We start from the raw sequence: 12,503 nt of genomic DNA, 5'->3' as shown, positions 1-12,503 counted from the left end.
TTTATGTGCACTGGAAAACACTACAGGGCTTTGGGCAAAGGAATAGTGTGATCTCACTTTTTTATTTCTTGGAAGTATTTTTAAAAATTATTTTACACTATACTTTCAGAGATCATTTCTACAGTTTGTCATTTACTTTAAAAGGGCCACTTTGGGTAGAGATTGTGGTACAAGAATAAAAACAGAAGGAACATGTAGGAAATTATGACAAACATCCAGGCCAGTGATGGTGGTAACTTGGTTTTGGGTGTTAAGTTATGAAGTGGAAAGAAGGCAAAGCCAACAGAGTGTGTTACAAACAGATAAAACACATGAGAAAAAGGTTTGAGTTCTAGGTTTGGGGCTTAGAAAACAAAATGAATAATGGTGCCCTTCAACTCTACATACAATTTGTTTTATTTTCCTATTATTCCCTTATGAAAAATGTAGCTCTGCTGGTATATCCACTCTGCAAAATAGTTGGCTAACTTCCTAAAAGAAACACTCAATATACGCTTATTTAGCATATGTCCCAGCAACCACAGTTCAGGGAATTTACCCCAGAGGTCTGAGAACTCATATCCAAACAGAAAACCACACATGAATGTGCAGAGCAGCTGTATTTGTAATAGCTCAAAACTAGAAACAACCAAAATGCCCCTCAATAGACGAATGGTCGGAGAGAGGAAAACAGATCCGCACCATGAAACACTACCCAGAAATAAAAAGGAACACACTATTGACGTACTCGGCTACTTAGATCTCAAGGGAATTATGCTGAGTGGGAAAAGCCAATTTCAAAAGGTCACATTTTGTATGATTCCATTTATACAACATTCCCAAAATAAAAAAATTATAGAAATAAAGAGCAGATCAATAGTTGGCAGGGTTCAGGGTGCCTGGGGGAATGATTAGGTGTGACTATAGACCCGGTAACATGAGGGATCCCTAAGGTCTTATTTTACAACAACATCTTTGTGGGGATGGAACTATTCTGTACCTTGATTTCAGTGGTAGTTACAGGAATCCACACTTGGGATAGAAGACCAGCGAACTGTATCTGTTGTACCAAAGTCAGTGTAAGTCTTGTACTGGAGTGTGATAAGACCTAACTATTGGGGATAACAAGGTGAAGAACACAAAAGCCCTCTCTGTACTATCTTTGCAAGTTCCAGTGGATGTATAATTACTTGAAATGCATTTAAAAAAATCTAACTATGCTCTAAGGCAAAATGCATTACATAAATACTAAAAGTATTAAAGTAATAAATACATCTTTAAAAAACATTGTCTTCTGAATTTATAAAGGACCTTTTTGCCAATACATCTTACCATTTTGGTATGTAGGCAACTGTCTCTCCTGATGTAAGAACATTCTGCTCCTAAAAGCCTCTGGAGCAAACAACACTTGGAATCCTCACTCTCCCTCTAACTGTTAATTTTAACCAGCAAATAGAACCTGTGAGTTCTTGTTTCTGTACCTGTACAAAGGAGGTAGAGGGGCAAAAACCAAACAACTACAAACATAGGTGCTCCAGTAGCTCTCAGACATTCTGAACTTTGAAAACTACTTTGCTTAAACCCAGGATATTGGCCCTCCGTTGGCCATCGGGCACTCCTGGGTCCAAACATCCTTCCCATCAGTGTCAAAATGTAAACCTCTGCAACGTAAAAACTTAGAAAGGATGGCTTAGACCAAAACCAATGACTGTGATCAAAAGGCTTCATAGTGTCTCACAACACTAATCAAAACTCCAATACAATGATATTAAGGTTACTTTAGGTATCCAAACTAGGTTCGGATAAATCATCTAAGTCAACTTGAAGGTATGAATAGTGGTAACTACTCCCTAAGATCTTATTTTACAACAACTCCTTTGGTATATATCCCTTAGTGTTCTGGCCTTCTTCTATCACCCAGTCTCTCTGGACGTGGAACACGTGGCCTTCAGCTCCATCAGAGAGCATTCTACTCCTAAGAGCTCCCTCAAGGCACTTAGTACCCAGGTACCCATGCTAAATCCTAGAAACTCTTGTCATTGCTGAATAGGTTTATATTTACTAATCCTTACATTATCTGAAACAGGCATATATCCAACTTAGAGTGTTTGTTGTGAAACTTAGATTTATAAACCTTTTTTTACTGGTCTTAATTACAAAACCTGCATAAAACCATATCCTGAAGTCAACTTTAATTCAATAGTTCTATTATTTTGTATTTTCTAAACTATTAGGAAAATATTTTCTAAACTATGTATCTCACAACAGATCCCGTCTGCTTTTCTGGAATTGAATGCATTGCCAACAAAACCTATGGCATGTGCCAGCTGCTGCCTGTCTAGATGCTGGTCTCCCTGGGAAAGAGTTCTGCCAGGTACAACATCGTGAACGGAAGTGAATCACAGTTTCCATTTGGATGCTTGTATCAGTCGATCCACACTATTTTAAATGTGTTAACATATTCCAAAAAGTAAAATACATTATTTTGCATTTTTCACTTTCTAACGTTGAACAAAACCAAAGCAATGAAAATGATATGGATTAAACACCTTTTGAAAAAACAAAGTAGTTTCATTTGAATCCTGCCAGAGACTGGAGCATGGAAAACTGCCAACAACAAGCATTTGTAAAAATGAAAGTAAATAAAAAATTTTAAAGCAAGATACTTACAGCCAACCATCATCATGGCCACTGAAAACATCTTCTCCACATCTGTGGTAGGAGCTATGTTTCCAAATCCTATGGTTGTAAGGCTTGTCATGGTAAAGTACAGAGAGGACACGTACAGTGAATCCTTGCTGGGTCCTCCTTCCCATATCCCTGTACTGGTGTTGTATCGATACGGAGTCCCAATGCTCGAGGCCAGCTGGTAGAGCCAACTGCCTTTTTGGATGTTGTTCGTGACTTCATTGATGACCTCGTAGTCCCCAATGCTGTACCATATGCAGGCTAGCCAGTGGGCAACTAGTCCAAACACACACACCAGGAGCACAAGGACCGCCGCTCCATACTCTAGGTAATGGTCCAATTTCCTAGCAACACGGCCCAGTCGCAAGAGACGCACCACTTTTAAAGAACTGAAGAGACTGCTGATTCCCTGAACAAAAGAAAAGAAATGGCACACAGGGTCAGAAAGGAAAATGGCACAATGGCTCACCTTCATGAACTTGATCATCACCCACTTATATACTAACAACATAATCATAATGCAGTTCTGACTTTGTCAACAAAGTCAAAAGCTGAAATTACAAAGAAACGGTTTTTGAATGCAGATTCCTTCCCACTCAGAAATAAGCTATTTGAGAGTTCTTGCACAAAGCATTTCATTAGCTAAGAAAGGCCCAATTTATTTTCGTAGGTGCAGTATAAATAGTGCAGAGAAAAAACAAAGGAGAGACTTGCTTAAATGAAATATATACTACAAACAGGGTGATGGGTTCAGGCCTTTTATTTCTTCTCCTGTAAAACTTTTTCTCTAAAATACTTATTTTATTTCTTAATTTATAATAGCTACAAACAGAAAAATGTCTGAAGAAGAAACCCCAATCTTACAGGCAAGCAAACAGAAAATATTTCTGTGCCTATGGGGAACAGGCAAATACCGTTGTTGGCAGCCCTACCAGCTGTCACAGTCGAGACAAGCACTAACTTTGAGAAAATGAAGAGAGAGACTTTGAATGGGTACACAACCTAGCAAAGCCAATCGTCCTCTAGCAATAGTCACAGAAAAGAATATCAAAAAGAGAAGAGCAGCAAACTAAATCATATTTTGTTGAGAAGCTTAAAATTCCAAAAGCAGCATTGTACAGATGGAAATAGAGCATAGGCTTTCTCCAATCAATGAAGGTTCCACAGTTACTTTTTGGAAGCATATAATAAGCCACCTATGAAGACAGGACAAATGCATCCCTGACACAAGGAGAAAAGAGAGAGCAGTGACCCAGGAAGCCTCTCATCTGATCATCGCCTCCAAGTCTCATGATGTCCTCCGTGCTAATTCTGTCGCCCAGAAGGGGCACAGGAATCTAACCTAACTCACTCTGAGCTTGATGCTAACCAACATGGAGAGATGGTTAGGGTGGTGGAACAGAGATGACATTAATAAGAGTCTAAGTTATGGCATCATAATATTCTTCACGGTTAAGGTAAAAAGGTTAAAAATGCATTTGGTTATACTATTTTCCATAAAATGGAAATTTTTCAAAATAAAAACTTGAAAGAGAGTGAAAGAAAGCAAAGAGAAGTAGAAACAGGAGACCTTATGGAAGTGAAAGAGTAGAAGAAGCATCCCGACAGACTGTTGTTCCAACCTTGATGCCCTTAAGCCTGGCTCGATTTCAATTCCCGGTTGCAAATGCTGTGGCATAAATGAAGCCTTAAAATAAATTCTCATTTCACTTGAACACTTGGGAAGACAAAAGGATACTGAACTTTAGGTAGATCAAAAGAGTAGCCTTAATAAAATTCAAACATGAATTAGCACAATTCAATGACATGAGATCTTGAGAGGTAAGAAGATTCAAAGGAACTTGGAAGCCCTAAAAAATGAAACTATGTAACTATCTCATTTATACATAGACTCTAATGAAAAACATACACCCATGAACAGGAGAGGCACAGAGGAACGGATACATGGAGCAGACTGGCAGCTGTCAGTGGGGAGGGGAGAATGGATGAAAGAAAGTGAAGGGATTGGCCAAAGAACATACAGGCATACCCCACAGACACAGATAACCGTGTGGTGATGGCCTGAGGGAACCAGGGGCAAGGACTGGATGGAGGTGGGCAAAGGGAGGGTGGGGAATGAGGACATCTATAATCTTATAAACAATAAAAATAAATAGGACAAAACTAAGCATTTGTTGAGAACCTCTATAAGCCAAGATTCTGAGTTGGGTCCTGGGGACATTAAAATAAATATGCTTTGCTTCTGCTCTAAAGAAACCCACAGTCTGCATCAAATAACTGTGGTACATTTACACAAAGGAATATTATGCAACAGAAAGAAAGAAGGAGCTCCTACCCTTCGTGACAGCATGGATGGAACTAGAGAGCATTAAGCCAGGCAATGAAAGACAAATACTATACGATCTCACCTATAAGTGGAACCTAATCAACAAAACAAATAAGGTAGCAAAATAGAACCAGAGACATTGAAATAAAGAACAAACTGACAGTAACCAGAGGGAAGGGGGAAAGGTGGTAATAGGGGATAAAGGAAAAGGTTTGTCAAGAAGCATGTATAAAGGACCCATGGACAAAGCTAAAAGGGGGGTAGGACTGAGGGTGGGAGGTGGGGAGTGGTAGACAACTGTACCTGAACAACAATTTTTAAAAAAGAAAGAAAGAAAAAGAAATTCACAGTCAAAGTGCATGAAAAACTCAGGGTTAAAATAAAAACAATGTTGCTGTAGATGTTGTTCTTTGGTTAACAAAAATTTTTCAAGGAACTATGGTACATCTGTTTAAACACTACAAAGAAAAGTCATTTCTACCTGAATTGTCATTATAAAAGAAAGAGAAAAAAACAGGAGAATCTTTACCCATTCAAACTAAAAAACAGTCCCAACTCTTAACTGGAATGCGAAGAATGAGGGCCTACTGGAACAAGGCTTCAGTGAGTGATAGAAGGACACTCTCCCCTCATCTCTGATGCAGGAAGGATTTTCCTAAAGGAGGCAGTTCACCCTGAGGGGCACTTGCTCTGGACTCCACTTCAGAAAAAAGCACATTTTCTACAGCCATGTCCAATACCACTCCAACATCACAAAGTAGTTTGTAAACTCTCTGACAGAGGTTCCATGCCACCACTTTCTCCTTGGCTTTAGCCAACTCCCCAACTGACATTTCTTTCAAACTCGTTTTCTAAGGCTGCCCTTCTCCATGCCTCCATTATGAGTGGGGATTCTCTCCAGGATCACCCTCAGCCCTTTCCTAGTTGACTTAGTACATGAACTTGTTTCAGCTGACTTCTACAGGTGGCTGATTCACAGGTCCACTCCTTAGCACAAAACTCTCCAATGTGTTCCTGAAACAGAAGCCAAGTGTCTTCTATGCATTCCCTTTCTATGTCCCGTGGGTGTTCGATGGTGGTAAGTCCCGAAGGGAACCCTTCTCTGCTCCTGAGTCAATTAATTCTCCATCTCACACTCTTGTGAACGACGGCATTATCTACCCCATCCTTCCGACCCGGGACATCCTCAGCCCCTCCCTTCCCCACCACATGCAGAGCTGCCGATCAAGTCCTGAGGATCCTACTACTCTAAGTGCCCAAGCACCCGATACATATCTACTTTTTAAATCTCTCAAAAAGGTCCCTTCTTTCCCATTCCCAAGGTCACACCTTAGTCAGGACTTCATGTTTTTTCCTCCTTTGTAGGACAAGAAACAGCCACATCACTGGTCACCCTACCTCTATTTTCACTCCCTTTAACTCATACATCACCCTATAAAGGCCACCACCTGTTGGTTTTTAAAACTATGTTGATCTAATCATGTCCTTCCCTAAGCTAAAATCTTTAATGCTATAGGATTATGTATTAGCCATCTACTAGGACATGGAAAGCCATTCAGGACCTGGTACCTGCCTGCCTAATCAGCAGCTCTCCCACAACTGCTCCTCGCGCTTTCAGCACTTGGCCATGCATAGTCCCTAAGGTATCCATTCTGCTTCATGTTACATTACAGTCTGCTCCCTCTTCTGAAAGGGCGTGTGTCTCACACACTCTTGGTGACTAAGGTCTGATAGTTTATGACATTCTCTCCTCCAAGTACACTTCTCGGACTTCTCCCACTCCCCCTACCTCCACCATCGTCACTGACAATCCCTCACCCTCTCTCTCCAATCCTGAGAGTTGGGTGTCCTTCCTTTGTGTTATCAGACACATTTGCACATCTCCACTGTAACAGTTATCACCATAAATCTTTATGACAAGTCTGTCTGTAGGCACAGCATCCCAGGAAACTCTAAACCACTGAAGAATACACCTAGTGTCCATTACAAAGCTTGGTGTATGGTAATACATTAAACCATCAATACATTTAACAAATGAAGGGGAAGAAATCTGCAACACAAACAAATGCAGCTGAGATGAATTTGGGGGATTTTAGTAATAAACTCAATGTGATTTAACAGTAAAATATAAAGAACAAAACAGTCTATGTTACTTTGAGTTGCATGAATAGAGGTATGGCAGCAAGCATGAAAGAGAAATTCTCTTTAACTTCTCCACTGACCAGACCCCAGCTATTGGAAATATGTAAACTATATTCGGAAGAGGACTGCTAAAAAAAGAACTAAAAGTATACCCCATTAGGCAGTGTGGGGGAAAATGGAAAAAAGGAAACTGGGGTAGAATCACAGAAGGATGCAACGAAGATTTCAACAAGCCTCTACCTCATACTTCCACACAGTAAACCAACCGGGAAGCAAGATTCTTCATTGCTACTTGGAATACAGAAAAGATGGTAATAATATTGAATAATGACTACATGCCAGGTACTATTCTAAGAACTTTGTATGTACTTAAATTTTCAATTTTCAAAACAATTCTATGTGGCATTAAAACATAGCCCAGAAAGGATAAGAATTTAATTTGACTAAGTTTAGGCAGCTAGTAAAAAGAGGAGGCAAGATTCAAATACGAGCAGCCTGGCTTCAGACCCACTGCTCCTCACCACTTCACTCCTGAGCACACGGGGGAACTCACTATCCCTAGCGCATAATGTTACATGTCACTAAGCACATGAGCACCTGCAATGTAAGCTTCAACATGGGCGTCCTGTACATGACTGACTAGAGGATACTAAAGACTAGCACCCTCTCACCCCCACCCAGGTACAACAGGGGTCAGACTGGGGAGGCCCCAGAACTCTGTACAGCCTGTAATTTCTAACACGAACCAACTCACTTCATTCTCACAATAGCAGACTTTTTACCCCTGTTGTTCATTTGGGGACACTGAGGCTCAGTCAGGTCAAAAAGCATGTCCAAAGTCATATAGCCAGGAAGGAATGGAAGCATCACTCGGACCTAGTTTTCCAGATTCTTGGGGCATTCCCTATGACAACCAACTGCCGTACAGTCTTCCTGTCCATACCCCCCAATAATCACTGTAAGATTAATCTCCCTGAAAGACAGCACATGGCATAACCTCTGGGACTCATCACAGACACTGGATTAAACACAGTATTTTCTGTAGGGCTTCAAGGTCCTCAGTCACATCTCTGACTATACTGTGAGGTCATTCCCCACTATGTCTCTGCATAGCAACAGTGCTCCGATCAAACCTAACTCCTTTTTGCTCCCAAAGATAACCCCAAAGTTTCATTCTGAGTAGCAGTTTTTGAACACAAATACACAAATAACTAAGCATTATTTGGAAAGTTTTTTTAAATTATCTCATTCTCTATTGTTTTGTATCAAAAAGAATTTAATGCAATCAGTATAATAAAAACTCAAAGTGAAATCACTTGGTTTTAAAATGTGATAAGTTAAAACTTAAAATAATCCAAATATCCATCTTTAGTGTAATGGATAAGTACGTTACCTCACATTCACTCAACGGAATACTACCCAAAAATAAACATGAACAGACTAGAACGCTATGCAATAACAAGAACGAATCTAAAAAGCATTATGTTGAACAAAAGAGGCCAGCCACTGAAGTCAATACTGTATAATTTCATTTGTAAAAAGCTTCACAGGTGGAACTCTTCTGTGGAATTAGAAGTCAAAATAGCAGCTCCCTTTGCTGGGAGAGGGGTGGTGACATGAAGGGAGAGCGGGGGTTCTGGCAATATTCAGTTTCTTTAATGGCTAGTGATTACTAGGTGTCTCCACTCAGTGAAGATTCTTTGATCTCCACATTAAGATCAGTATAATTTTCTTCAAGTATGCTGTCTTTAAACATAGTTTCAGACTATTTTTCATAGTCTGAAAAATAATGTTCTGGAAAATTCAACAGTTGCTGCTGTGTTGCTAGCTTAACATTTCACCACAACACACAATTCAGACTTAAAATTTCTTCCGCATCATATGATTCTGGGGGGAGTTATATTCGATATTGTAAGCATAACAGATTTTTCTTATTTTATGACTCATAACCTTTATATTGGGTCAGTAATTGTATTTTCCTTGCTGGGAATTTTTTTTCACCTTACAATTTATCCCTCCTATACCCTACTGCAGTTCCACCCACCGCCACCCCCTGCTATTGCCACACTGCTGTCCATGTCCATGAGTTCTCTTTTTTTTCTTCTTGCTCAACTCCTTCACTCCCCTAGCCACACCACCCACCAGAGCTCTCAGCCTGCTCTCCATGAGTCTGCTTCTATTTTGCTGTTTAGTTCAGTTTGCTCATTAGATTCCACATATGAGTGAAATCATATGGTACTTCTCTTTCTCTAACTGGCTTATTTCACTTAGCATAATGTTCTCCAGGTCCATCCATGCTGTCTCAAAGGATAAAATTTTCTTCTTTTTCATAGCAGAGTAGTACTCCATTGAGTAAATGTACTACACCTGTTTTATACACTCATCTACTGTGAACATTTTGGCTTGCTGGGAATTTTTACTTCACCCATATGGTAATACTGGATACTTATAGGCCATCTTCAAAAAATGCCCTCCTTCTACACTATCACCTTTTCATAACAATTTAGTGAATCTGTACTTTCCTCCAGTTTTATCTGCTCATTTTCTGCTTCATTTCACGCCACACTTTCCAGTCCTCTGCAACCCCCTCTGTCCCCCAGTGGCTCTCTGCCTCTTTCCCCACCTCTGAGCTCTCAGCACACAAGTCCCTGTGTTTCTCCTGATGGAAGAGAATAACAAACACATCAAATGCATAACAGAACACAGCAGGTTTCCTGGAGAACTTTTGGCTATGAGCCTTCCACCTTTCTGGACAAGTAGCATAAGGAACAATAACCAGAAGAATCTCTGTGTTATTAATTTTTCAAGTCATTTTTCTGGATTCCCACATTAAAGAGATGCAAGATGTTATCAGTATAAAGATAGTATCTTTCCATGATAAAGCCATTTAAATATAATTCAATTCTCTCATTTGATTATCACTAATGAACTCAGCTAATGTTCTTTCCTACTTTCTTCCCTTCCTGCCTTATAATCAAAAAATATATTATCAAAGAACTTTCTTGTCCAAGGATACATAACAATTAAGTGGGGGTGACAGTGCAGAAGACAGACTTGTAAAAGCCGGGTGCATGGTGTTCACCTACACCTTGCATTCTCACACACAAAATGTTGCAGCACATTGGAAAAGAAAAAAATGCCCATGGTTATTTCCCTTCCTGTGTCTACAACCATCGGCAATGTGACTTTGCAACTCTTCTATCAGGAGATAAGGTCTATTTCCCCCTCCTTGAATACTGGCTGGCCTTATGACTTGCTTTGGTCAAAAGGATGCGGTGTAACTGACACTGTGACAGTTCTAAGTTTAAACTTCAAGAGATAGAGCACCTTCATCCATGCTCTTGGGATCCTGCCCAGCTGCCACGTGAAGTAGACCCACTAGGCTTCTGGATGACGAGAGACCACATCATCCGTTTGAGCCATCTCAGACCAGTCAGCCACCAACCAACGCAGCAGCCTACCGTGGATGCATGCATAAACTTGGTTGAGATAAGCCAAACCTGGCCCAAGTTAGCAGAACCACCCTGTTGAGGCACAGACTCATGAGCTAAAGAAATGATGGTTGTTGTTAACCACATTTTGGAGTTGTTAGGCACAGGAAAATCTTAACTGATCCAAATTTGGGGAAAGCACATCACGTGTTTATGTCCACAGAATTGCACAGTAAGATTCATGCCAATGAATACTCCATGAGAACAGACCTCAAAGTCATTATTTCGTACATCTTCTAAATCTCTCTCAAGTCTAACCTCACCTAAAATCTTGCCATAATTCTAGGTAACTTCATTTCCCATGTGGATGACCCTTTCAACAATCTGGCCTCACAGTTTCTTCACCAATTCATCTCCAACAGTCTTTCCACGTCTCCTCAGACACCAACTCCAATGGCCATAATCTGAAAGTTGTCGTGTCCTAAAAACTTTTACCATTTGTGAAGTCTTGAATTGAATGAACCTGCTGTGTGAACCTATCTCCTTCTCTGTTACACTAAATGGTCCAGTTTCACCAACTGTGATAGTATTTACACTCCACTGAACCCCCAGTCCACTAACAGATCTACTTTCTCTCCCTCTACTAACCCTTTCTACTCTTCCCTTTGCTCCTTTTATAGCCCCATAATTTCAGTAATACTATATGCCTTGAATTCCTTAGCATCTGTCTCTTCATTATAATTCAATCAAAATTTGAATCCTGGCTCAGTTATGAGCTTTATTCATGCCTGTGTTAATAAGCTGTTCAAGAAAGTCATAATTTGAACATACAATAGGGCAGACTTGCTCCACTATAAATGCATTATCATCAGTCTCAAACCTCCTTCGACACCTTTTTTTACTAATCTTCTTATGTGTTCATCTACTCACTGTATTTCAAACTTTCTCTACTCTGTTCAAAATTCCATCCACTTCCTCCCCCTGCAACTATACATTTTCTATAGACATTTAAATGTCTCACCCATTTAAAAAAGTTACTATTCCCCCTTCAGTGGAAGTCCCATTCTAGACTTTGTCCCTGGTCTTCTTCTAATATCTAAATAAATGTAAATATCAGGCATTTTATTAAGCAAATCAGAAACCACAAAGTATTCTTGTCACTTCTCTCTCTGACATCCCCAATACTCGATCTATTTTTAAAAACCCTATTAATTTTAACTCCTAAATACGTCTCAGATTTACCCGCTGTCTCCATGTGCACTGTTTCCACCTTAGACCATGCCACTAGCATCCCTCTCCTGGACCTGCAGGAGTTTTCTAATAACTTTCAAGGCAGTCATTTGACCCCATTCTGAATACTATATAAGAGTTATAATTCCAAACCACTACTAGCTTAAAATCATATGATATCTTTCCATTGCTCTTTTTCTTACATTTTTATTGTTTAGACTGCCACAGTTGTTCCTGCTTTTTCTTGCTTTCCCTACCTCCACCCAGCCTCACCCTCTACCCTCCCCAAGCCAATTCCCATATTGTTATCTGTGCCCATGGGTTCTGCAAAAATGTTCTGTGGTTAATCCCTTCACCATCTTTCATCCCACACCCCCACCTCCTTTCTGGAAGCCATAAGTCTGTTTTATGTTTCTAAGCTTCTGTTTCTATACATCGTTCTAAAATCCATTTTGATTTACACAGACGCGCATGGTCTAGCTCCCTGATTATCATGCTAATCTCACCTTTCGACATCCTTAATTTCGCTCTCCATCCAATTTTCAATTCTTTGAATTTTCTATGCTCCCTCAAACACGAGGCCTATGCACTTGCTATTATTTCCAAATGGAATGGTTTACAACTCTTTAACGCCCCTGTCCTTGGCCTACTTAGCTCGATTCATACTTCAGATCTCGGCACAGTCATTGCTTCCTCAAAGAAACGTT

The 12,503-nt window shown here is 40.1% G+C and overlaps 1 protein-coding gene across 1 annotated transcript in view; it reads right to left on the bottom strand.

Moving 5' to 3' along the window:
* The window catches only part of KCNH5 (potassium voltage-gated channel subfamily H member 5), a 266,667-nt gene that overhangs the window by 192,200 nt on the left and 61,964 nt on the right, over positions 1 to 12,503 (bottom strand). The window contains exon 7 of the mRNA XM_037031623.1: positions 2,650 to 3,076. Within this exon, the coding sequence (XP_036887518.1) occupies positions 2,650 to 3,076 (427 nt within the window). The remainder of the gene's footprint in view (positions 1 to 2,649; positions 3,077 to 12,503) is intronic.

The sequence above is a fragment of the Sturnira hondurensis genome, unplaced genomic scaffold, assembly GCF_014824575.4.
Source record: "Sturnira hondurensis isolate 20B ecotype Veracruz unplaced genomic scaffold, ASM1482457v3 Scaffold0021143, whole genome shotgun sequence".
Classification (NCBI taxonomy): Eukaryota; Metazoa; Chordata; class Mammalia; order Chiroptera; family Phyllostomidae; genus Sturnira; species Sturnira hondurensis.
The sequence above is the reverse complement of the archived record's forward strand: the minus strand, read 5'-3'. Positions and strand labels throughout refer to the sequence as shown.